This window comes from Podarcis tiliguerta (genome assembly GCF_965153285.1).
Source record: "Podarcis tiliguerta genome assembly, chromosome: 12".
Classification (NCBI taxonomy): Eukaryota; Metazoa; Chordata; class Lepidosauria; order Squamata; family Lacertidae; genus Podarcis; species Podarcis tiliguerta.
In genome coordinates this window covers 58133451-58160745 of record NC_139545.1, presented here as the reverse complement: position 1 = coordinate 58160745, position 27295 = coordinate 58133451, and the positions used below count along the sequence as shown (strand labels likewise).

Genomic DNA, 27295 nt, shown 5'->3' with positions numbered 1-27295 from the left:
GGCCCTCGGACTTGCAGACTCCCGCTGCGACGGGCAGTCCCGAGAGCAGCACCTCTGCACTCAGCCCCGCCGGCCACTCCGAGTACTCTTCCTCCGCTTCCACCTTCACCGCGCGGAGCAGCCACCCGCCTGCCGGGATCGAGGGCACAAAGAGAGAGGCATTAGGGGACCGATTCCCGGGGCGACCGGATGCTGCCTTCACAACCCCATTGTTCAGATCTATGGTGAAATAAGGTGTGCCGTTCTGGTCGCCTCGCCTCAAAAAGGGTATCGAGGAGTTGGAAAACGTTAAAGGGGATGGAACAACACCTGTAGGACGAAAGGTGGCTGCATTGGGGGGTTTTTAGGTGACCTGATAGAGAAGTTTATGAAATATTACAGTACAGTGGACCCTCCGGTTACGGATTTAATTTGTTCCAGGGGTCCGTGTGCACCCTGAAAAATTTGTAACCAGAGGCAGCGCTTCTGCACAGTGCGGAGCGCTTTTGAGCATGCGATGGCGGTGAAACCCGGAAGAACACACTTCTGGGCTTGCCGCGTTCATAACCTGAAAGTTACGTATCCAGAGTAGTAAGTAACCGGAGGGTCCACTGTATATGGCTAAAAATGAAAATAGAGAACCCTTCAGACTTTATAAACTTTTGGGTTAACTTAAACTGTTGATCACCTTCTAGACAAATAGTATGCTGGGATAAGAACTCACATTATTTTGTTGTTATTCTTCATGCATTGCCTAAACTCTATCTCCTGGGTTAGAGTGGAATATTTCATTATTTATCCGCATCAGGTTGTTATATTTTGGAGGATTTTATTTTATTTTTTAAAGTGAGTTTATAAAATGAAGTGAGGGATGGAGAAAATGGACAGCTTCTCTCCTTATTCCATTACACTAGAACTTGTGAACATGCAATAAAGATAAACATTGAAAGACACTGTGCAGAATTAATCCCTCCTTCAGGAGGCACAGGGATTAATACTACTACTACTACTAATTTTATTATTTGTACCCCACCCATCAGACTGGGTTGGCCCAGCCACTCTGGGCGGCTCCAACAAACATAGGTAAAGGTAAAGGGACCCCTGACTGTTAGGTCCAGACGTGACCGATTCAGGGGTTGCAGCGCTCATCTCGCTTTACTGGCTGAGGGAGCCGGCGTACAGCTTCCGGGTCATGTGGCCAGCAGGACTAAGCCACTTCTGGCCAACCAGAGCAGCACACGGAAACGCTGTTTACCTTCCCGCCAGAGCTGTACCTATTCATCTACTTGCACTCTGATGTGCTTTCAAACTGCTAGGTGGGCAGGAGCAGGGAACCGAGCGACGGGAGCTCACCCATCATTGCGGGGATTCAAACCGCCGACCTTCTGATCGGCAAGCCCTAGGCTCTGTGGTTTAACCCACGGCACCACTCGCGTCCCTTCCAACAATCATAGAAGCTTAATAAAACATGAAACATTAAAAGCTTCCCAATATAGGATATTGTAGCACCTGTTAGGAGTGCCAGTTGCGAGTGGGCATTTATTGGGTAAGGCTATCTTGAAGCTAAACTGGTCCCAAGATGTTATGGGCTTTGTATACTTTGTATACTACCACCTTGAACTCGGCCCCAGAGCAGATCGGCAGCCGGTGCCGGTCTCTGAGCCCAGGCCTCATACGCCAACAAGGCCAGCAATCATGCTGCAGCATCCCACACTGAGTGCCGCTTCTGGATCAGGGGTGAGGGAAGCCCCACATCGCATTGCAATAATAAGAATAAATAACCGTCCTCACCTCTCTCTGGGCCTCTGGGGGCTTCTCCTCTCATCCTCTGCTCCTCCCCGGCCCTTCGCTGCTCTTCGTTCTTCCTGGCATCCTCAGTCTCCAGAGAGACGCATCCTGCAGAGGGGAGAGAAAAACAGAATAAAAGCCACACTTTGGTCAGGACACAGAGGTAAATAAACAGCTCAGGGGCCTTCCAAACCCTGAAGGTGGAAAAGGGCGACTGAAATCATCCTGGGGATGGAGCGATTTTAACATTTTGAATTTTTACCTGTATTTTAAATTGGGTTTTTTTCTCCCTCTCTTTTTCCTCTATTATGTTTTTACGGTGATTTTATTTTATTGGTGTTAGCCGCCCTGAGTCCGGCTCTAGCCAGGGAGGGCACGGTATAAATAAAATTTATTATTATTATTATTATTATTATTATTATTATTCCCCTATGAAAGAGGCTGCAGCGTTTGGGGCGTTTTAGTTTGGAGAAAATTCGAGGAAGAGGCAACATGAGAGGAGTTTGTGAAATTATTCACAGACTGGAGGAAGCAGAGAGAGAAAAGCTTTTTCTCCCTCTCTCTTAACACTAGAACTTGCGGGGATGCGATGAAACTGAATGAGGGACAGAGAAAAGAAAGTTCTTCGCACAGAGGAGGGTTAGACCAGAGGTCAGCAACCTTTTTCAGCAGGGGGCCGATCCACTGTCCCTCAGACCATGTGGGGGGCCAGACTAATTTTTTTTTTGGGGGGGGGGTGAATGAACGAATTCCTATGCCCCACAAATAACCCAGAGATGCGTTTTAAGTAAAAGCACACATTCTACTCATGTAAAAACATGCTGATTCCTGGACCATCTGCAGGCTGGATTGAGAAGGTGATTGGGCCAGATCCAGCCCCCAGGCCTTAGGTTGCCTACCCCTGGGTTAGACTGAGGAACTTCCTGCCACAGGAGATAGTGAGGGCCGCCAACTTAGATGGCCAACATCTCACTGGACAGTATAAGAGGGTGCATGACCCAGGAACACACTTCTGCCAACAAGGGTTTGCCGGCTTCTCTCACCTGTGTCGGCAGCATCCGACCGCTCCCTGGGCTGGACATCCCCCTGACCATTAAGCAGCAGCGGGCCGCCTTCCTCAATCTGGGCAACCATCTCGGGCTTGGTGACTGGTGATCCTGGAAGAGAGAAAGCGTAGATTATCCTGGCTTCTGACTCTTTGGTAAGGACCAAAGGGGCAGATTCAGTAGTATCTCTGTTCAGAGTGAATGGCTTTGCTCCTCCTCAAAATGCCTTGTTGAATTCACTAAACTCCAGCAGTACCTTGGTTCTCAAACTTTTAAAAAAATTAATTTTTATTGAGTTTTCATGTTTAATTACAACTCATTACACAAATCTGTAACATAAAGCATTGCTCAGACAGAGCATCGACTTCCTTCCCTCCCTCTTTCTGACTTCCAAACATCTTTTACTAAATTCTCGCATTTCTATAACCACTTTTTTTACCTTAAATGTTCTTCTTTTTTATTAAAATTACCTCCTTATATGTAAATCAGTTCCTTATTTTCACAATACAAAGCATTTCAATTCAAACCTACAAACATTTTCAAATGTTTACAATTTTCTTTCATATAAAATATAAATTTGCTCCAGTCCTTTTGAAACAGTTTGCTTCTCCTCAAAATGCCTTGTTGAATTCACTAAAGTACAGCGGTACCTTGGTTCTCAAACTTAATCCGTTCCAAAACCAAAACGTTCCAAAGCCAAGGCACGCTTTCCCATAGAAAGGAATGCAAAAGGGAGCAATCTGTTCCAGACTTTTAAAAACAACCCCTAAAACAGCAATTTCACATGGTTTTTGCTATCTAACAAGACCATTGAGCCATAAAACGAAAGCAATAAACAATGTACTGCAGTCACGCAATCATTCAGTAGCTGAACTGGGTTCCACACAGTCACAAAAACAAAACAAAAAGAGCTGAAAAAAGTTTCCAAACCGGAACACTTGCTTCTCGGTTTGCAGTGTTCTGGTTCCAAGTTGTTTGAGTACCAAGACGTTTGAGAACCAAGGGACCACTGTATACAAATGTCTCAGATAAATACATAAATGCCTAGAACACCTGTGTCTGCATAATGAAGAAACACAATCGGGTTCTGGGGCAAATTTGGATTATAAATAAATTAATATAAAGATAATATCACAACAAGAGATGACTTGGTCAATGCACCCCATGCTCAGATTAGACTGCTGCAATATGCTGTATGTGGGGCTGCCCCTGAAGACTGTATTTGCCCCCCACCCTCCAGGCCTCCATTTCCCCATATCAGGTCTAGAAAAAAACTCCACACATTCATTCCACAGGAGATCAGGTTGTGGGCAGGGAGGAGGAGGAGGGCGAAAAAAGCGTCCTTGTTTTACCCAAAGCGATGGTGGCGCCGTAATTCTCCCGCATGGCGTCCTCATGTGCTGCCCACTCCTTCCAGCGCTCGGGGGCGAGATACAGGGCTGCGTCCTCACACCGCACTGGCACCTGCAAAGAGTACGGGGAAAGTCAGGAATCACGGCCTTCTCATTGGTGGCCCCGACCTGGTGAAATGCTCTGTCCCATGAGACCAGGGCCCTGCAGGATTTAACCTCCTTTCGCAGGGCCTGTAAGACAGAGCTATTCCGCCTGGCTTTCAATTTGAACTTAGCCTGATCTTTTATTCCCCTTCCTTCCCTCCCCCTCCCCTTTTTATGAAGATTACCTGCTCTGGGATCCCACAGCTAATTCTCCCCTGGTCTCCTCGCTGGCCCAAACAGGACTAATTTAGCCAGCTAGTCCTAGTGATCATCAAATGTTTATTGGATGGATTTCGCCCCTAAATTGATTTTTGAATTCTTAATTTATTGCTATTCAGGTTTTATACTGTGTTTTATGCTGTTTTTTGTTGCATCAATTAAGTGTTTTAAATTTGTTGTTAGCCGCCCTGAGCCCGGTTTTCTGAACCGGGAAGGGCGGGGTATACCGTATTTTTCGCTCTATAAGACGCACCAGACCACAAGACGCACCTAGTTTTCGGAGGAGGAAAACAAGAAAAAAAATATTCTGAATCTCAGAAGCCAGAACAGCAAAAGGGATCGCTGCGCAGTGAAAGCAGCAATCTCTCTTGCTGTTCTGGCTTCTGGGATAGCTGCGCAGCCTGCATTCGCTCCATAAGACGCACACACATTTCCCCTTACTTTTTAGGAGGGAAAAAGTGAGTCTTATAGAGCAAAAAATACGGTAAATGAAAAAAATATTATTACAGTGGTACCTCTGGATACGAACAGGATCCATTCCGGAGCCCCATTCGCATCCAGAAGCAAACACAATCCGCATCTGTGAGCCTGCGCGTGTCGCGATTCAGCGCTTTTGTGCGCGACGTTCCATTACTTCCGGGTTGCCGTGGAACGCAGTCCGAAAGCGCTCAACCTGAAGCAACTTCAACCTGAGGTATGACTGTATTATTATTACTATTATTATTATTATTATTACTATTATTATTATTATCATCATCATCATCATCTGCACTGGTACCGCTAAGGTGGGGTGGAAACTGGGAAATCTCAGCTCTGCTATTCCCCCAGCTCCTGTTTCCAAAATCCCACCTTTTCCTCCCAGGAGCTCTGGGTGGCACACGTGGTTCTACCTGCTCCTTGTTTAAACCCCCACAACAACCTGGCAAGGCAGGCAGGGTGAGAAATCAGCCGGGTGCCAGGCACATTTTACGACTGGTTGCCAGGTTGGCGACTGGGAAAAGCAACAACTCTATGATTCTATGATTCTAAGATGTCCCTTAAGAGAAGGACCTGAAATATCCTCCTGGAAGCTTGCATTTGTTTTATTCTGGATCGCTGTATATTTGATGTTTTGATGTGTTGCAAACAGGGTGGATTTGATTAAAATCAAACTGATTTAAATCATGGTTTAAATCACTAGTAAGACTTGATTTAAATCACTAGTCAGTAAAACTTGATTTAAATCATTTATTATTATTTTTTACAGAAAGACTCATTCTTGCTGGTATAATATTAATATTTACAACAAGAGGAAGGTTTCATTTTCAGAATAATAATTTTCCAGAGTAGTTTTTACAGTTTTATTGATTTGTTTATACCGTTAGAAATACATACAGATAATTATGAAATTATTGTGAGGTTTAATAAGTTAACTGTATTTTTGTGGACAACATTTCTGCTGTATTGTGTTGGAAGGAAAGAAATAATCATTTCCTTAAAAACAATTTAAACAATTCATTTAACTAAAGCAATAACATTATAGCATATGCATCCATGTTTGTTAACTGATGTGGTTAAACTTTGTTTTAAAAAACAAACTAACTTAGACTGAGTTTTAGCATAGATGAAAAACTTAAAACAAATCCTTAAAACAAATCCGAGGGTTTTTGTATGTGTTTTGCAGTATTTCTGCAACTGGTCCGCCAGCAACCGTTAAGTGGGCCCTGCGTGGGTCAAATCCAAACTATGCTAGGGATTTTCTTTGTATTTTTGCATATCCCACTATATCCCCAGGCAGGGAGTCTTGGCAGCTTTCACAAAGAGCCAGGGGGTAATGGTTACAGCAGGGGTCAGCAAACTTTTTCGGCAGGGGGCTGGTCCAATGTCTCTCAGGCTGTGGGGGGCAAGACTATTTTTTTTGGGGGGGGGGAATGAACAAATTCCTATGCCCCACAAATAACCCAGAGATGCATTTTAAATAAAAGCACACATTCTACTCGTGTAAAAACACACTGATTCCCGGACCATCCGTGGGCTGGATTTAGAAGGTGATTGGGCTGGATCCGGCCCCCAGGCCTTAGTTTGCCTACCCATCTCTTTACCCATAGGAAATATTAAAATAAAACCATTATTGAAAGCTAAAGCTTAGATCAGGAGTCAGCAAACTTTTTCAGCAGGGGGCCGGTCCACTGTCCCTCAGACCTTGTGGGGGGCCGGACTATATTTTGAAGGGGAAAAAAGGAACCAATTCCTATGCCCCACAAATAACCCAGAGATGCATTTTAAATACAAGGGCACAATCTACTCGTGTAGAAACATGCTGATTCCCGGACTGTCCGCAGGCCAGATTTAGAAGGTGATTGGGCCGGATCCGGCCCCTGGGCCTTAGTTTGCCAACCCATGGCTTAGATCCTCAAAGGCACAAAAAGGCTGTGAAATGCGCTTCGTAGGTTCTGTCGCCTGTCATGTTTTCCCAAAGGGAATGGGGCCCAATGCCCAACTTCTGCCGAATCTCGCTTTATAAACTGCAAGCGGCTGTTCGGTTGAGCTGGAGCCTCGTGATGAGAAGACGCCACACGAGTTAAAGCACCGCGGTTAAGTAAATGCCAAGGTTATTATCGCCCAGGACACCTGAGCAGCGGTTGGCTTCCAACTCCCCACCTGAAATATCCCTTGAGCAAAACAGCAATATTCATAATGACAGGCTGGAGAAAGACATATAATTAAGCAGCCTCGAGCGCGGGGCAAACAACTGATTTATGCTCCGCTTGTATAAAAACCCCTGCTTTAAAAAGTGCCTTCGAATCAAGATTCCCTTTCCATTTAAGCGCCCCGACTGCTGCATAAAATATTATTCATGGCCCCAAACTAACGAGCCGTTGCACCCGTGACGCATGAAGGTTAGAACGAAGGGCTTCAGAGGGCAGGGAAAACCCAGAGCTTCCTGCAGCTCACCGCCGAGAAAATAAGTGGCAGTTTTTGCTTCTAAAGCTTCTCTGAGCTTCTTTTCCCCTGCCCCACTGGGAACATTCAACTTAAAGGAGATTCTGGCTCCAGGAAGAACTTTCTGAGGGAGGTTGTGGACTCCCCTTCCTTGTAGGTTTTGAAGCAGAGGTTGGATCCATCAGGGATGCTTTAGCTAAGATTCCAGGGGGGTGGGCTAGATGACACAAGGGGTCCCTTTCAACAGGGGCCGACTTTGCTCATATGGTGCCCTGAGCGAGGCCAAAACTCGGTGGCCCCAAAGGGAAATTCTCAATTACGGATCGCCTCAAATCTGTGTCCCCTGGGCTCGGCGACCTGCGATTTTTCCGACCCTACATTTCTATGATTCAGGTGTGAATCCTGCCTTGCCAGGCGGGCTGGGCCGGGTGACCCCTGCGGGTCTCCTCCTGCCCCTCTGCAGAAGTCCGACCTGAAGGCCACGACGTGCAAAGCTTCCCATTGGTAGTGCGCGAGACTCTTCATCACAGGGTGGCGGGTTCGAGTTCCGCATTGGGCAGAAGATTCTGCTTTGCAGGGGGCTGGAATGGATGATTCTCGGGGTCCCTTCCAATGCTACCATTCTAGGATTCATTGCAAGGCGACTGGTGCAGGATCGTGGCCTTAGCCATGTGCACTTTGAACCAAAAGGGGGGAGGGAGTTATTTTGACACTTCTCCTCTGCCGGACGACCCCTGCGCCCCTTTGCTAACGCGCAGGCGGGATGCCCGGCTCCGGGGACCCCCGGGCGCCCCTCCCGAAAATTTGCCCCCCGAGGGCTGATTTTCCTCCTCCCTGGGTGGCATTTGGGGCCCGGAAGACATGCAAATGAGGACTAATTGCCTCTCGGCCACATCAAAGCAGCTGAACTCCTCCGCCTTACCTGCGCGGCAGCCCCGACGGCCATCCGTGGGCCCGGATCCTCGGGGGAGCGGCAGGCTCCGCAGCGCGCCCACCTCCTGTGCCCGATCCTGGGCTGCGCGAGAAGAGGGAAGGGCGCGCGCGCGCACGCACACACAAACACCCCTCCAAAAAACTGTGGGTGCGCGGGGCGTGGGAAGGAAGACCCCGCCGGGCGCGCGTCTGCAGAAAGGGAAGGTGCGCGCACCCGGGCCCTACGCCCCAAGGGGGTCCCGCGCGGAAGGATCGGGGCCGGCTGCTCGGGAGAAAGCTTGCACCGCACCCCGCCCCGCGATCCCGCTTGCAAAGACCACCCCCCCCCCAAAAAAAAAGGGGAGAAGGAGAGAGGCGGTTTTGCAAAACGGGCTGGTTCCGCCTGCTGGCCGTGCGCGCCGCCGGATTGCCCTGCTCGGCGGACGGAGAGGGGAACTACATCTCCCAGCAGGCACCGGGCTCGGGGGGGGTGGAGAGAGAGAAAGAAAGAGCTTTGCAATTCAGCGCTTCGTGCTTCCGTCGGCTTGCAGGGCGGCGAGGGGGGCGCGCGGAGGGAGCCAGCTGGAAGCAGCTGCGCGCGCACGAGGAATCGGGGGCTCCTTAAGGACTAGTGGATTGAGGAGGAGAGCAGAAGCGCGTACCCTCCGGCATTAGAATAGGGACGTCCAATAATAATAATAATAATAATAATAATAATAATAATAATGATAGCTGACTGGGCTCCCCAGCCATTCTGGGCGGCTTCCAAAATATATGAAAACATAATAAAACAATAAACAACTTCCCTATACAGATGCCTTCTAAAGGCTGTATGCTGTATGTACTTACTTATCTCCTTGGTTGGGGGTGGTCTAACTAACACCATTCTCTCCTCTATAGGGAAGTTTTTTTAATGTTCGATGTTTTATTATGTTATTGTATACGTTCAATGTTTCATTATGTTTTTATATATGTCTACGTTTTATATACCCAGAGTGGCTGGGGCAACCCAATAAGATGTGTGGGGTATAAATAAAATAATAATAATGATGATGATGATGATGATGATGAATAGAACGTCCCTATTTTCATCTGATAAATGTGGGAGGGTATGAGATAGAGGAAGGAAATCTGGGGTGGGGTGGGTGGGGAGAGAGAGAGAATCTTCTGGTGCCTTAGGGACTAGCAGATTGTTGAGTTTGGCAGAAGGCAGATCTAGTGGACTCCATCCCAGGTTCTCAAGTGCAATAAATGTTACGCACGATAGATGCATGTGCTCCATCAACCCGTATCTTCATTATGGTCAGTGATCAGTTAGGTAATTTTAGGGCTTTTCGCTTGCAACACGCTGGGGGCTTTTTAGATTGGCAGAGGGTTGCCTTACACTTACTGCACAACCTGGCAAGCCAGCCCTGCCGTGTTGGGGGGGGGGGGTGGCCCCGTAAAAAAAAAGAAGCTGTTCTGCTGGAACAACTATCTGACTTTTAGAAGACATCTGAAGGCAGCCCTATTTAGGGAAGCTTTTAATGTTTGATGCATTACTGTATTTTAATATTTTGTTGGAAGCCGCCCAGAGTGGCTGGGGAAACCTAGCCAGATGGGCGGGGTATAAATAATAAGGTAAAGGTACCCCTGCCCTTTCGGGCCAGTCTTGACAGACTCTAGGGTTGTGCGCCCATCTCACTCAAGAGGCCGGGGGCCAGCGCTGTCCGGAGACACTTCCGGGTCACGTGGCCAGTGTGACATCGCTGCTCTGGCGAGCCAGAGCCGCACACGGAAACGCCATTTACCTTCCCTATTTATCTACTTGCACCCGGGAGTGCTTTCAAACTGCTAGGTTGGCAGGCGCTGGGACCGAACAACGGGAGCGCACTCCGCCACGGGGATTCGAACCGCCGACCTTTTGATCGGCAAGCCCTAGGCGCTGAGGCTTTTACCCACAGCACCACCCGCGTCCTCGTGACTCTAACCACTCTACCACCGCTGCCAACGGCTCAGCCTCTCTGAGGTTGTCGTGCTGGAACTGAACACGCAAATCAGCTGGAGGGATGAATCCATGTGGTGTTATAGACCTAGTCTTTCTAGATCTGTTCTTTTGCCTGACCTTGAATCCCATGTCCTTCCAAAGATAAATACATCAAAAAAACAAAACACAATAGCCTAAAATAAAATGTTCAATGCTAAGTTATGAAGGGACACCAAGATAAGTCTTTCCTGTTTTCCTGGAACACCACATTCATTCCCAAAGCGCCTCTCATAGCACCTTCTGAAATTTAGTCCACGGCCTATTTTTGACATGGAGATAAAAACGGAGGAGAGCTTTGCCAGTTGGATTCCAGCCTGCCAAGCTGCTGCGCTGCTAAAGGCAGGCTGGGGGAGGAGGCCTTCCGACTGGCGCCCCCTTCGCTCCAAGTTAAATGTCCCAAAGCACTGTGCAGTCGCTTCATGCTCATCTGATTTCGTGGGGAGCTGATTCCTGGGAAATAAATGCAGAAGAGGATTGCAGCCTGCCTGCTTGTCATGTGTTATGTACTGAGTTGAATAGGATCCAAACTGCAGCAGTCTGATTGGTCCTAGAACAATAGGATCCAAAATGCAGCAATCTGATTGGTCCTAGAACAATGCAGCAGTATGATTGGTTGGCAGGAACCACCCAATCATGCTCCAGATATAAGTGAATCCACAATCTGATTGGCTTACAGTAGAATTCCAGAATTAGCCAATCATGTGCAGCCCATTGTGTAAATAATGTATATAAAGCAGATACTTTGAGGGGACTTTCATTCATTCCTCCTCACCACTATGAGCTGAATAAAGAGCATGAAATCACTTTGCGACTCTGAGTATATTTCATCATGTGTCTAAATGCCCTTTGGATGAAAGAACCCGAGGCTGGTGCTGGCGATAAGGAAGGGGTGTTCTGGACATGCTGCACCCAAAGCCTGGACTACGCTTCCCAAAATGCACCGCAAGGAAGCAGAGCTTCCTGCGGAGAGGCAGGACGGATGCTCTGATCAGATGGTTTGGAAGGAGAATGTGTGCAGAAGGGGAGAGACTTTCCCCTTTGGACTTAGATGGCAAACCCTAGCCAGGCTCAGGAAGGAATCTCCACTGCCCTCTTGGTTGTTGTTTCATCATTTATTTGTGTCTGCCTCTTCGTGACCCCATGGACCAGAGCACGCCAGGCCCTCCTGTCTTCCACTGCCTCCCGCAGTTTGGTCAAACTCATGCTGGTCGCTTCGAGAACACTGTCCCACCATCTCGTCCTCTGCCGTCCCCTTCTGCTTGTGTCCTCCATCTTTCCCAACATCAGGGTCTTTTCCAGGGAGTCTTCTCTTCTCATGAGGTGGCCAAAGTCTTGGAGCCTCAGCTTCAGGATCTGCCCTTCCAGTGAGCACTCAGGGCTGATTTCCTTCAGAATGGAGAGGTTTGATCTTCTTGCAGTCCACGGGACTCTCAAGAGTCTCCTCCAGCACCAGAATTCAAAAGCATCCATTCTTCGGCGATCAGCCTTCTTTATGGTCCAGCTCTCCCATAAAGCCCTCTTGGTGCCAGGTGACAAATCCCCTCCAGATGCTTCCTTTTCCTCCCTGCTGTGAGTTCCTCTGACTTTTGACAGAACAGCCCATAAGAACACAAGAGGAGCCTTCTGGGTCAGGCCAATGTCCCTAGAGGCAGAGCACAGCCATCATGGCTGGTAGCTCTCACCAGCCTTCTCCTCCTCCCTGGATTTGCCCAATCCTCTTTTAAAACAGGGAGTTCCATAGTTTAACTCTGCGCTGCGTGAAGAAGCGCAGAGCTAAACTAAGCTGATTTTTCCAACATCCATCCCCTAGTTTTGGCGTGATGAGAGAGGGAGAAAACCTTTTCTCCATCTGCTTTCTCCAGGACACGCAGAATTTTATGAACTGCTGTCATGTCACCTCTTAGCTTTTCACTAAACTAAAAAATGCTGCAACCATTCCTCATAGTCTCTCCATCCCTTGGACCATTTTGGGGACCTTTTTCTGAAGCTTTTCCTGTTATGTACTGACGTTCTCACCCTGGGCCAGCAGGGGGATACTGTAGATAGTTATGCAAATGAAGGATCGAAAGTAACGTTCAGTGATTGGATAGTTTGTATGCAAATGAAGGATCGAAAAGTGACGTTCAGTGATTGGATAGTTTGTATGCAAATGAAGGATCGAAAAGTGACGTTCAGTGATTGGATAGTTTTAGAAAGTTGCAACAGTTACAATTGTTCTGGAGCTCTATATAAGCAGGCTGACTGAGCCCCTCAGCTTAGTTCTGTTCCAGCTTACAAATAAAGAGCTGCTTTGGAAGAATCGCTGTGTCGTCTGATATGTTCGCCCACAACTTAACATTTCCCATCTTGATTCCAGACTTCCTTCCTCCCACGTAACACGAGGGAACTTCCAGACTGCGGGATTCAATTGCATATGATCAATTACAGATTGTGCAATTATTATGGGTGGGAAGCTCCTGTGCAACTAACCCGCTTGCCCAGAAGACTTTTGGGCCACGAGGAAAGTTTTGGGGAAATCCACTGGAAAATGTGAGAGCCCAGCATCTAACTTCTCTACAAACCAGCCAGGATGCTTGCTCAGTAAACAGGTTGCCTGGCAATGCCTGGAGAACAAGACCAACATGATAGAATTTATTGAAAATGATAGAAATTTTAAAAATCACGCATGTCATGGAAAAAGCGGAGAAAGAACAGTTTTCCTCCCTCTCTCATAGCATGAGAAATTGTGAGCATCTGATGAAGCTGAATGTTGGAGAATTCAGGACAGAGAAAAGAAAGTTTGCCACTGTATTCTGCTCTGGTCAGACCTCACCTGGAGTATTGTGTCCAGTTCTGGGCACCACAGTTCAAGGACACTAACAGACTGGAACGTGTCCAGAGGAGGGCAACCAAAATGGTCAAAGGCCTGGAAACGATGCCTTATGAGGAACGGCTAAGGGAGCTGGGCATGTTTAGCCTGGAGAAGAGGAGGTTAAGGGGTGATATGATAGCCATGTTCAAATATATAAAAGGATGTCACATAGAGGAGGGAGAAAGGTTGTTTTCTGCTGCTCCAGAGAAGCGGACAAGGAGCAATGGATCCAAACTACAAGAAAGAAGATTCCACCTAAACATGAGGAAGAACTTCCTGACAGTAAGAGCTGTTCGACAGTGGAATTTGCTGCCAAGGAGTGTGGTGGAGTCTCCTTCTTTGGAGGTCTTTAAGCAGAGGCTTGACAACCATATGTCAGGAGTGCTCTGATGGTGTTTCCTGCTTGGCAGGGGGTTGGACTCGATGGCCCTTGTGGTCTCTTCCAACTCTATGATTCTATGATTCTATGACTTTGTTTCTGATTGATGTTTCACTGTGTTTGATGTTTTAATTTGTTGGAAGCCACCCAGGGTGGCTGTGGCAACCCAGTCAGATGGGTGGCATAGTAATAATTATGTTACATAATAATAATTATGTTACACTCAATGGTGTAACCTTGGAAAATGTTGGTCACTTCTCCTACCTGGGCAGTTACCTTTCCACAAGGGCTGACACTGAGGCCGAAATCCAGCATCGCCTGAGCTCTGCGAGTGCAGCTTTCTCCCGATTGAAGTGCTGAGTGTTTGAGGACCGGGACATTTGCAAGGAAACCAGAATGCTTGTTTACAAAGCTGTGGTACTACCAACCTTACTGTATGCTTGTGAAACGTGGACCACTTACAAACACCATCTCCATTTCCTCGAAAGATTCCATCAACGTTGTCTCCCAAAAATTTTACACATCACCTGAGAAGACAGATGAACTAATACCAGAGTACTGGAAGAAGCAAAGATCACCAGTGTTGAAGCAATGATTCTTCAACATCAACTTCGTTGGACTGGTCATGTTGTGCAGGTGTCTGATGATCGTCTTCCAAAGCAACTACTCTATTTAAAAATGGAAAGTGTAATGTTGGTGGTCAACGAAAGAGGTTTAAAGACTCTCTCAAGACAAATCTAAAAAAATGTAGTATAAACCCCAACAACTGGGAAACACTGGCCTGCGAGTGCTCCAGTTGGAGAACAGCCTTGACCAAAGGTGTCATGGGCTTTGAAGACACTCGAACTCAGGACGCAAAGGAGAAACGTGCTAAGAGGAAGGCAAACTCTCATCGTGATCAACTCCCAATGTCCCCACTGTGGAAGGACGTGGGGATCCAGAATTGGCTTCTACAGTCACTTACAGACTCACTGTTAAAACAGTGTTTATGGAAGACAATCTTACTCGGCTACGAGTGATCGCCAAAGAAGAGAAGGAGGAGGAGGAGGAGAAGAAGAAGAAGAAGATAATAATAATAATAATAATAATAATAATAATGCATCATATTTCATTGTAACAATGGAAATTGAAATAAAAATGATCAAACACACACAAATAATTTCCTTCTGTTCCAAATGGATTCCAGCATTGCGCATATCAAGGGGACATGGGGCGGGCTGTGTGTGTGTGTTTGTGTGAGGGTGTATGACAACCTGGACCAAAGGAGAGCAAGTGACCTGCTGGGGGCTTTGAATTCTTTGCAGAGATGAGCTGGAGACCAGGAAGTAGGGATAAGCCCAGATCCGTGTTTGGGGCAGGAGAGCGTGATGGAAATGCCAGCAGGGGAGGCCTTTGCAGACAAAGTCTGGGCTCAGCAGCTCAGAGACCCCCAGCGGCACATCCTAGGGACACAAAAACACCTCCGGGCCACTGAGCAGGTGGGGCAGCCCCCCCCCCCCGGCCTCCTTTTTTGTCATATTACGGATTTTTATATGATGGATGGGTGTTCTGTATTATTTATTAACACTATTGCCAAATGCAAGTTAGTCATGGCTTTTGGCTAGAACAATAAACCTATTAACTTGAATTTCTGCATTTTCATCTTTATTGGTTTTTAAAATACATCACAGTTACCCTTCTCCATCAAAAATATACACAAAAACAATACTGAAGCGTTGGAAATAAAGTAAAGTTGCATGGGGAAGTATTGAGACTCTACCCCAACACGGGTCCTCTACATTTATGTATTAACTGCAGATTGAATAATGTCTAGTTTATATTTATCCATTATTTCCATAAGTTATGTCACATTGCAGGAGACATTCAAGGCCTGCCAAAGATTTCAGGTGTTTGCAGTGATCTCTTGGGTATTGTCTGTATTTTCCCCACTCTCTGTTAAATTTTTGGTCGCCATGATTCTTAATTTTCCCTGTTAATCTTGCCATCTCAGCGTACACAAATAATTTCGTCTGCCATTCCATTTTTGTTGGTATTATCTCTTTTCCAGCATTGGAATAATAGCATGGTTGCATACATGAATAACGTCCTCAAATCTTGTGGTATATCTACACCTATAGTACCTAGGAGAAAGGCTTCAGGGTTTTTTTTGGCAAAGGTTAATTAAAAAAACAATTAAGCTCATTGTAGATCATATCTCAAAATTCCTTTATCTTTTTGCATTCCCACCACATATGGTACGTAGTTCCTTCTATTTCTTTGCACTTCCAACTCAAGTTAGAGCTGGTTCTGTACATTTTCGTTAACTTGCTGGGTGTTAAATACCATTGATACAGCATTTTCAAATACAGTGGTACCTCAGTTTATGAACTTAATCCGTTCCAGAAGTCCGTTCTTAAACCAAAACCGTTCTTAAACCAAGGCATGCTTTCCCTAATGAGGCCTTCCGCTGCCAGTGCCCTTCCACCGTTCGGCTTCCATTCTTATACTGAGGTGAAGTTCTCAAACCCGGACACTACTTCCGGTTTTGTGGAGTTCGTAAACTGGATTGTTCGTAAACAGGACTGTTCTTAAACCGAGGTACCACTGTAGTGTTCTTTAAGAGTGTAACACACCTTGAACTTTAGATTATCTCTCCAAAGTTTATCCCATGCTGACCTTTGAATGTTATATCCAAAATCTCTAGCCGATTGAATCGTCGCTGATTTTACTTCCTCATCTTTCACTGACCAATCCAACAAAATCCTGTACATTTTAGAGCGTAATTTCTGCTTACTTATATCGCTTATTTAACTTGGAATTCACCCCTGCATCTTTTCACGTTTCTCCTCCTGGGCTGTGATGCTTGATGGCTTACATTTCTGATTCTTTCCTTTCGTCACGTTTGCACTTTTCTGTTTGTTAAGGAATTTTTTTTTTTAAAGGTTTTAAGAGGCAGGAGACAGAGGGAGGGCAGGCGAGTTTGTGCAGAACCCCCCAGGAGCAAAAGGGGAGGAGATGGGAAGGGCATCTAAAGACCCTCTCCCCCCCTCCCCCCTCCCACCCCCGGCAGATTGTGTGGCCAGATTCTTTCCTGGATGCAGGCTCTGGATCCTGGGATGGGGGGGGGAGGGGGCCAGTGGGGGGTTTCCATCTGACTGGGCAGAGTGAACCCAGAAAGCTGCATTGACGTGCGGGAAGAATGCTCCAATCCCAGGCGCTCCAGATGTTCCCAAGCTGGCGACTCTTGCAGGCTATAAATGCCCCCATCCCAAGGAGCCACCTTCTGCTCTCTTCGGTTCCTGTCCCCCGGAGCAGAGAGCTCATCCGCCTTGCCCACCCCCCACCCCCGCTGGAGCATCAGGTAAGTGGGGGGGGGGGTCTGCAGAGTGGGCTGGAGGGACTTGGACTGGGGTGGAGTTTGAGACCCGATGGTGCCTGGAGGGGAGTGGAGATTCATTTATTTCCCCCTTTCCAAAACAAGGGACTTTGGGGTTGTTGGGGAACGCTTTGAACATGAGAAACGAAGAAGAACATCTTCTGGATCAGGTCAATGTCCCATTTAGTCCAGCTTCCTGTTCTGGCTCTTCTGGGACACCCCCAATCAGGATTCGAACACAAGACCACTGCTCCCTTGTGGCTTCAAGCTACTGGGATTCAATGCTGCCTCTGTAGAGGGACAGCATAGCCATTGCGGCTAGTAGCCACAGACAGCTTTATCCTCAATTAATTTGTCCAATCTTTGTTTAAGTTGGCCATCTCTGCCTCATGTGGCAGGGAGTTCCATCGTTCAACTATGCGCTGTGTGAAGAAAGACTTTCTCCTGAATTCAGATCTTCCAACATTCAACTTAATTGAAAGTGCACAAGTTCTGGTGTTTATTAGAGAGGGAGGAAAACTTTTTTTTCCTCTCCACTTTCTCCAGTTGGATAGGGGGGTGACCAACAGAACGCCGTGTTGAGTTTCTCCAGACCAATTTGGAGGCTATTAATATTTGCATATGTATTAGGATAATAATACTCTCCCTCTCTCCAGGGACAGGCTGGCCGGCCCGGACTCCACAAGCGGCGCCGTCCCTCCCAAGAGATGCAGGAGGCAGCTTGCAACGGGTTGGTCCTGGGCACCTTGGCATGGCTGTGCCTCTGGGAGACTCTGGCGCTGGATGACGGGTAAGGAGCAGGTGCCTCACTCCCCATCCTCCTTCTGGGGCTGTCCATGTCTGTGCAGGCGCTCTTAGTACTTATTTTGTGTGTGTGTGTATTTTTCCTTTATCATTTCTCTATTATAAATTAAAAAATAATATTTATTAAAAACATATGTATATGTTTGTGTTTTTAATCTGTTTGTGTAAAATAGAAAATGCAACTATATATATAATATTTACTAAATTTTAAAACATATAAGAAAAAGACCACCCCTTCATTGATGTATGTATGATGTTTTGGGGGGTGGCCTTGAGCTGCAGGGTGGCAATTTCAAAAGTCTATATAAGGGCTTGTGCGCATGGCTCGGGGTTCTCTTCCTCCCTCCTGCGTGTGAGGGGGGCACCCTGTTGCAACAGTTTAATAAAGATCAAGCTTACTAGCTGCTTTGCTTCTCAATATTGGTAGGAGAAAATAACAGAGGCTTCTCAATATTGGTAGAATAGAATAGAATAGAAAGTTATTTGTCATTGTCCGTATATACACAGTATACACAACAACGAAAATCAAACACCCACCCAAAGACCGGCTTCACATACACATTTGCACGTACCTCCAACACTCTCATCCCATTCAGACATAATCTATAAAACATACATAATCCAGAATATAACATGACCTATTAAAAGCATATCATGACCTAAACCCTATCTCATTCCTTCCTACTCCCTGCTTGCTATTTCTTACAACTGGCCCTGAGATCATTATTTAGTGCAATCAGAGCTCTTGGATAGAAACTATTCAGAAGGCGTGTGGTTCGTGTTTTCATTGTCCTATATCTTCTGCCCGAAGGCAACAGTTCAAAGAAGTTGTGAGCAGGATGGGTGGGATCTCTCAGGATATTGTGTGACTTCTTCAAAGTGCGAGACGTGAAGATCTCATCCAGGGTTGGTAGCTGGAGCCCTATAACATTCTGGGCGGTTTTTGTTATTCTCAGTAAAGCTTTTTTATCCGTTTCAGAGCTGCTTCCATACCACGATAATATACTATAGGTTAAGACACTCTCGATGGTACTGTGATAATAGGACAGGAGTAGGTGCTGAGATAGATTCAGTCCCCTGAGCATTCTCAGGAAATACAACCTCCCCTGCACCTTCCTCACAACCATGTTAATATTTGCAGTCCATGAGAGGTCCTCAGAAATATAAATGCCCAGGTATTTAAAATAACCAACCCTCTCCACCTCCTCGCCATTTATGTGCAATGGTAAAAATACACTTTTCTTTCTCCTAAAATCAACTATGAGTTCTTTGGTTTTTTTGGTGTTAAGCATAAGATTGTTTTCTTTACACCATTGAATTAACCCCTGTACTTCTTTCCTATAAGCAGTCTCATCGTTCTCACTAATGAGCCCCACCACTGTTGTATCATCCGCAAATTTGATGATTGTGTTGGACTTATACAGTGAGGTACAATCAGATGTGTACAGGGAATAGAGAAAGGGACTTAGCACACATCCCTGAGGAGCTCCTGTGCCTAATACTAGAGTAGAAGAATAGTAAGGTCCCATTCTCACTGTCTGCTTGGCCTCTGTTATTTTCTCCTACCAATAGGGAACCTATGTAAGGACTCTATATGGGCTCTTGGATACCCCATAAGGGAAAAGGAGCAGGTTTTTTTTCTTATAACAGCATGGTTGTTCAAAGTGGTACCCATGTGCTTTAGCTGAATGGTGGCAGATGTGGCCTAAGTGGTCCAGAGTAAACCGATTGAAGCCAATGAGCTTCCTTGGCTCCTGCCTGCGAAGGCAGGTAAGAATCATCTTGAGAAACTTGATGCCACTTCTTCAGGGCCAGATTTAGGTTTGATGCGGCCCTCAGCTACTGAAGGTAATGCGGCCCTTTACAAGTCCAGCTGTCCTTTGTCAACAACAAATTGTCACTGTTTTTTTGTGTTGAATCTATGCTATAGGGTCATTTATGGACCTCATAGGTATCTCAAGCCAACTGCACACAACAAAATACGTATTTCATCAAAGTCATTGTTGAACTGAAATACAATGAAGAAGCATATTAATAGTGAAATAATTATTAAGCTCTAACTTAAAATGATTTTTTTTCATGACAAACCTTATAATGCAAACACATTGGCATTTGGCAAGAATAAAAGTTCCTTTAGAAACACAATTTACAAGGACTCATCGTCTAGTCTCTAGAAACTTCCTATAACATGAAATAATAATAGGTGTAAATATACGATGCAAACTACTAGTAATTATAACTAGCAGAATGTAGGCACTCTATATATAGAAAGGAGCAAACCAGTGATAATTGAGGGAGCAGGCGAGCAGGCGGAGCCCATGACTTACATCATAAGAGTCTACACAACACACAAACACTGTTGCTGGATGTAGGTTTTATTTTCTTTTTATCTTATATTTTGGAAATGTACATCCAGGTTTTGTCCTTTAATTTTTTGGGGGGCCCCAAGAGAGTGGGGCCCTGAGCTATAGCTTGTTCAGCTTATACATAAATCTGACACTGCCCCAGTCAGAAGGAGAAGGCTGGCATGGAGGTCCTGGGCAGGAAGGCCAAGGTGCCCGGCTGGCACTCAGCTGCTGGTCCCTCAAGGGCCTCGTTCCCCCCCAGGCGCTGGTGCGAGAGGATGGTGCAGGTGATGGAGGAGGAAGTGGTCAGCCCCCGGCGGGAGGAGATGGTGCCCTGCGCCGATGTCTACCAGTACAACATGGCGGGCTGGCACCTCGACCAGGACCGGATGCGCCAGGCTTACGGCAGGGCAGAAGGCCAGACTGGCACCAGCAGCATGTGCTACATCTACAAGTGAGTAGGGCGGCTGGGGGGGTGGGCAGGGAGAAGGGGAGGACCCCCCTAGCATGAGCTAGAAGAGGGTGGGAGAATCGAGGCAGACCCTCCAAGTGCCCCTATTTTCCAGAGACATCCCTGATTTGGAGAAGCCATCCTGGTTTCTGAGGGTCCTGCTTTTCCTTAGGACATCCCGGGTGGCAATGTGGGTTAAACCACGGAGCCTAGGACTTGCCGATCAGAAGGTTGGCGGTTCAAATCCCAGTGACAGGGTGAGCTCCCGTTGTTCGGTCCCAGCTCCTGCCAACCTAGCAGTTCGAAAGCACATCAAAGTGCAAGTAGATAAATAGGTACCGCTCTGGCGGGAAGGTAAACGGCGTTTCCGTGCGCTGCTCTGGTTCGCCAGAAGCGGCTTAGTCATGCTGGCCACATGACCCAGAAAAACTGTCTGCAGACAAACGCCGGCTCCCTTGGCCAGTAGAGCGAGATGAGCGCCGCAACCCCAGAGTAGTCCGCGACTGGACCTAACAGTCAGGGGTACCTTTGCCTTTACCTTTACCTTGATTATTGCTTTCATTTTATGGATCAATGCTCTCGTTAGATAGTAAAATTCATGTTAAAATGCTGTTTTGGGGGTTGTTTTTAAAAGTCTGGAACAGATTAATCCATTTTGGGTTAATTTCTATGGGAAAGTGTGCCTTGGTTTTGGAACACTTTGCTTTTGGAACAGACTTCCGGAACGGATTAAGTTTGAGAACCAAGGTACCACTGTATTGCAAAGGGTGGGGACCACCTGGCGGGGATGTCCTCAGGGTTTCAAGGTAAGGCAGATGCTGCAAACGCTTTGGAAAAGCTCTCTCTAAAGACAAAGGGTGATGATTATTTGGGAAGATAAACTTCAGTCGTGGAGCACGGCTGTTTTACGTATGTTGGGATAAACGACCCCACAATGTGAGCCGGTTTCTTGTCCTCCTCTCCTAGGTGAGAAATCAGAGCTTTGTCATCTTCTTCTTCTTCTTCTTCTTCTTCTTCTTCTTCTTCTTTTGCTGTTCTGTCCTTGCAGGCCGGAGGACACGAGACCCACGCTCTGGAACCGCACGGTGCGCGCTTGCTGTGAGGGCTGGAGCGGGCCCCACTGCTCAGAGGGTGAGGCCACAACAGAGATCGGTCCCAGAGGCGGGGGTGGGGGGGGGTGGGTGCCCATTCTCCAGAGAAAAGTCTTTATTGAACACATTTCACAGATTTATACATCAATATACTATATTACCATTTATATCCCATCCCATACAGAAGAAAAAATAAAAATACAAGAAATTTAAAACAAAATAAACTTCCAATTTTTCTAAAAAACCAACAACACCTAAATCACACTTGTTATATTTTACACAGTATCATATTATTATATTGTTTCCTTAAATCTTTTTAATAAAGAAGAGATAAAAAGAAAAAAGGTTAAATAGAAGCATTTGTTTTAAATATATTATCTATACATTGCAAGACTCATTCAAGATCTGCCAGGAGGTTTTTGCTGTCACAATAATTTTTCAAATATTCTTTGAATACAATCCATTCTTGATTTACTTTTTGCGTCGAATACCCTTTTAGCCTTCCCGTCATTCTTGCCATTTGCAGATATTCTAACAGTTGAACTTGCCATTCTGATTTTGTAGGTGTCATTTCATTATTCCAATATGTTGCAATTAAAATTCTGGCTGTGGATGTTGCATACATAAAGAGTGGTCTTAATTCTTCTTTAATTTCAGTTGACATTAACCCTAATAAGAAGGCTTCTGGTCGTTTTGTGAATGGGACGCCCCCATTTTCATTGGAGAAATGTTGGAGGGTATGGGGTTATTCAACCCCTGAGCTATCTGAAGCCAGCTCTGTATAGGGCAGGTTTTTTTAAATGTTTAATGTTTTATTATGCTTTTATATATGTTGGAAGCTGGCCAGAGTGACTGGGGCGACCCAGTAAGATGTGTGGGGTATAAATGGTAAAATTATTATTATGGAACGGGATGTCCCTATTTTCACTGGATAAATGTTTTAAATGATAATTTTAGGTTATATTTTAGTGCTCAAGATTCAATGTATATTTTTAACTGCTGTTAAATCTGAATTGTCCCTGTTAAACCCGACTGCAATTCAATATATTCCTGTTGCGTTTTATGATTTTTCTGATATTGTAAGTGAGCCGGAACTGGTCTGTGACCATAATCATAAAATTCAATTCAATTCACCTGCAGAAATGTTGGAGGTTGTGGGTTTCTCTTTCTCCCTTTCTCATCTCTTCCTTCCCTGCCGTTCCAGGAAAGGCGTCTCTCGGCCGCTGCTTCTCCACCTGGCAATGCCAAGACCTGCCTGGACTGCAGAATGTCTCTCTGCTGGGCATGGAGGAGTGCTGCCAACGCCCCTGGGGGCACAGCTGGCAGAACGGCTCCTCCCAGCTCTGCTTCAGCTGCTCCCACCTACCTCTGAAAGGTGGGCAGCCTCAGGTCGCCTCCTCCTTTGCCAACCGGGTGCCCACTGGACTACGGCAGTGGGCAGTGGAATTCCCTGGGGGGCGCTAAGAGGCGAGGGGGTGGCAGTGGGGTGCGGCAGGTGGGTCCTTCCGAGCCAGCTCCGCCCTTAGAGCATAAAACTTGTAATCTCAGGGTCACAGGTTCAAGTTCCACACTGGGCGAAAGGGGGTTGGACTAGATGACCCTCGGGTCCCTTCCAATTCTAGGACTCTATGAAACATCTGTTAATGTTCAATGATCATGACTGAGCAGGCCAGAGCCTTGAGCGAAGAAGTGAATTAATTATTATTATTATTATTATTATTATTATTATTAATTATTTATACCCTGCCCATCTGACTGGGTCTTCCCAGCCACTCTGGGCGGCTTCCAACCAAATATCAAAAACAATACAGCGCCAGACATTAAAAACTGCCTTCAGGTGTCTTCTAAAAGTCCTTGACATCTGGTGGGAGGGCGTTCCACAGGGCGGGTGCCACCACTAAGAAGGCCCTTTGCCTGGTTCCCTGTAACCTCACTTCTCGCAATGAGGGAACCGCCAGAAGGCCCTCGGCGCTGGACCTTAGTGTCCGGGCAGAACGATGGGGGAGGAGATGCTCCTTCAGATATACTGGGCTGAGGCCGTTTAGGGCTTTAAAGGTCAGCACCAACACTTGGAAATGTGCTCGGAAACATACTTCCCTCCCAATAGCCCTCATCCTCTTTTAAAGCAATCCAGGTTGGCAGCCATCCCCGCCTCCTGTGGCAGGGAGTTCCGCCGTTTAACTCTGTGCTGCACAAAGAAGGAACTTTCTCTGATCTGATCTGCCAGGCCTGTCCTCTCCCCCCTGACAGCTCATGTCCCTCTTTCTCCCCAGATGACCTGCCCTCGCCGTTCCTGCTCCGGCCACCGTCCCCCACGGCCCTTCTGGTCACCTCGGCTCGGCACCGCCGGCACCGCCACCCCTTTGCCACCTGCGCCACCTGGGCCAGCTTCCACTACCGCAGCTTCGACGGCAAACACTTCCGCTTCCACGGCAGCTGCGCCTACACCTTGGCGGCCGCCTCCGATGGCACCTGGGCCGTCTACCTGTCCGCCAGCGGCGAGGGCTGCAAGCCTGGCCGCTGCCAAAAGGTGAGGGACGTTGGCCCCACATGCCAGGCAGGGTCAGAGGTGGGCAGGCCCTGGATCTCTGTCCCTGTCCCAAACACGTCCGTTCTGCAGGAAGGACGGTGAGGAGGACGGGTGGATTTCACACCCAGAACCAGTGGTGGGTGGCTGGTTGCTGGTTGCGGCTGCTGGTAGGGCGGAAGGCAGGGAGGCTGCCACTAGGTGGCGCCAGAGCCAAGGAAAGGCAGACGTCCCCCACAGCACTAACAGTAACTGTTATTAAACTTCACAAAGGTGCCTTATAAGAGTGAATATAACCCAGCAGAGAGTTTTAAAAGAGCAAAGACAGAGACTGCAAAGTCAGCAGAGAAAGGGGAAGAACCATTTATTTAGAATTAGCTAAACTGACAGATATAATAAGACAAAAACCAAAAATTGAATAAGGAATGGGAGTGCAGAGGACAGAAATCTGGCTGAGTCTGGAATAACCTTGTGAAGTGAAAGGATAAGAAAGAGGGATTTATATCTAGATGCTAGGATAGAGATGATCAGGAAAACAGGAAGACACAATGAGAGGAAAAGGAGGTGCTGTGGGATTGGTGGAAGTCAATGTTTCTTTTTAGTGTTTATATTATTAACTTGTAATATATGGATTTGGGTTTTTTTTGTATACTGGCTTTTGTGTATTGTTATTTTTAAATATTTTTCGTGTTGTTGTGTGGAAAATACTAATAAAATTTATTTTAAAAAAGAGAAAAGAAAGGCAGAAGTCAACAGCTGGATTCTACAAGGGCAGGGGTCAGCAAACTTTTTCAGCCGGGGGCCGGTCCGCTGTCCCTCAGACATTGGGGGGGGGGGGACTATAATTTTGGGGGAAAATGAATGAATTCCTATGCCCCACAAATAACCCAGAGATCCATTTTAAATAAAAGGGCATATTCTACTCGTGTAAAAACACACTGATTCCCGGACCATCCATGAGCCGAAATGAGAAGGCGATTGGGCCGGATCTGGCCCCCAGGGCTTAGTTTGCCTCCCCATGTGCAAGGGTAACCCTGAGACGAAGGAGGCGAAAGAAACTGCCAGGCAGGGCTGGAGGCAAATAAGATGGCAAGCGGACAGGTGGGGCCTGGCTGAGGGCAAAGTGAGGCTGGTGGGGCAGCGCCCCCCTGACCCACAGCAGACAAGCCTCTGCTGCCCAGGAGAACTAGTTTCTGGCAGCCATAATGCGGATGGAGGGGGTGCCTCAGAGTATGTGCAGAGTTCCTGCTGCCTGGGAGGAAGAAGTGGACAGATACTTTGCCAGCCCTGCCTCAAACGGGAATGGCCAGCCCGACTGCGCTGTTTCCATGGTAATCATCTGCGTGTTTTTAACAGATTATAGATACATAGCTTTAATTCTATTAATGCTTAACATTTTTTGCGTATTTTTTATTAAAGCTTTTTTTGATACAAGAAGATAAAAATGGGGGGGGGGAGAGAAGAAAGGAAAGAGGAAACGAAAGGAAAGAAGAAAAAGAAAAGAGCTTAATTGGTTTTTAATTATTGTTTCCACTCCCCACCCCCTCATGTTTTCAGTTGTTCTTATTTTTATCTGTGAGCTATGCAATATTTTAGCCAGTTCAGGCAGCTGCAGTTACTTTGTATTCCCCAAAGAGGAAAACGAAAGTTGAAAGTATCCTCTCCCTTTATGACGTAAAAGTGGAGTCTAGCCTTCCCTCACTGAGAGGCAGTGGCGTAGCGTGGGTTGTCAGCACCCGGGGCAAGGCAAGTAATTTGCGCCCCCCCCCCGCTGCACTGTCCCTCCCCCACATAGTCCCTCGCTCTCTCTCCGCACCGCACCGCACGCCTGGCACCCTCCCCTCCACAGTGGGCAGCGACCCGGTGGCTCGGATCGGATTCGCACAGCCAGCACTGCAGTGAGAGAGAGTGAGTGAGCCAGGTAGGGGCAGAGAGCTGCGAGCGCGAGCGCGCCCCCCCCAGATGTTGCGCTCGGTGCGGCCGGCCCCCCCTGCACCCCACACGCTACGCCACTGCTGAGAGGTCCGCTTCAGAAATCAAGAGTCTATTTTCTGCCAGATCTATCGCGTGCAGGGTTTCCATTCTGTCAAAATCCCCCCCCCCTTCCCTCTGCCAAAAGAGGGGCTTGAAAGTTTTACTTGAAAGTTTTTCTTTTAAAGATCTTTTCAGGTTGAGGCTTTGGTCAGCGGTAGCTACTTTCACTTTTATTTCAGCAGAAAGAGATCGACCTCCGTGTTTAAATCCCTTCCTGTCCAATTATGTATCCAAATTTAGATCCTTTTTTACTCACAGTTTTCCAGTCTTATTTTTTCGGAGAAATTGGTCGCTCACGATCGCCGGACGTGGAGCTTCGCGCAGTGAAGAAAGCGAGTTGATTCCACAGTGCCCACGTCTCCAACTCCGCTCGCTCTCTTCTTAGAGCTTACTGGGGAGCGGGCGAGTCACTCAGGGTACCTGCCGGAACACCAGGTCCTCAGAATGCTCAATCTGAGTTTTTTTGGGGGGTTCCGCAGCGCTCTCGCGGTCACCCCAATCTTCAAAGCGCCGCGGCTCTTTCAGCCGAATAGCTCCCGTCCACCATTAATCGGGCGACCAACCGGAAGTCCTATTAAAGCTTTTTTTGATACAAGATAAAAATGGTGGAAAAAGAAGGAAAGAGAAAAGGAAAGGAAGGAAGAAAAAGAAAAGAGCTTAATTGTTTTTTAATGATTGTTTCCACTCTCTGTCCCCCTCGTGTTTTTAGTTGTTCTTATTTTTATCTGTGAGCTGCCTTGAGTCCCTGCCAGGGAAAAAGCAGGGCAGAAATGAGGAGGAGGATGATGTTAGGTTGAGTGAAGCTGTCACCTCAGACATCTGAGTTCAGGTGTCATGAAAGGGCAGAAAGATATAATTTAATACTATTTATTGTCTATAATTATTTATTGTCAATAAATAATATTATTTACTGCATACCCTGCCAGATGTAAAGGTAAAGGTAAAGGTACCCCTGCCCGTAGGGGCCAGTCTTGCCAGACTCTAGGGTTGTGCACCCATCTCGCTTAAGAGGCCGGGGGCCAGCGCTGTCCGGAGACACTTCCGGGTCACGTGGCCAGCATGACAAGCTG

The 27295-nt window shown here is 46.9% G+C and overlaps 2 protein-coding genes across 3 annotated transcripts in view; one reads left to right on the top strand and one right to left on the bottom strand.

Annotated features, from left to right (window-relative positions):
* Positions 1–27295, bottom strand: part of LOC310660977 (uncharacterized protein) — a 776342-nt gene that overhangs the window by 588056 nt on the left and 160991 nt on the right. The gene's annotated exons all lie outside the window — the stretch shown is intronic.
* The window catches only part of LOC310661359 (SCO-spondin-like), a gene marked incomplete at its 5' end in the record, with an annotated part of 165801 nt that continues 153491 nt past the window's right edge, over positions 14986–27295 (top strand). Inside the window, 6 exons of the mRNA XM_083407208.1 lie at positions 14986–15096; positions 17630–17763; positions 20385–20576; positions 21622–21704; positions 22869–23039; positions 23938–24194. Of these exons, the coding sequence (XP_083263334.1) occupies positions 14986–15096; positions 17630–17763; positions 20385–20576; positions 21622–21704; positions 22869–23039; positions 23938–24194 (948 nt within the window). The remainder of the gene's footprint in view (positions 15097–17629; positions 17764–20384; positions 20577–21621; positions 21705–22868; positions 23040–23937; positions 24195–27295) is intronic.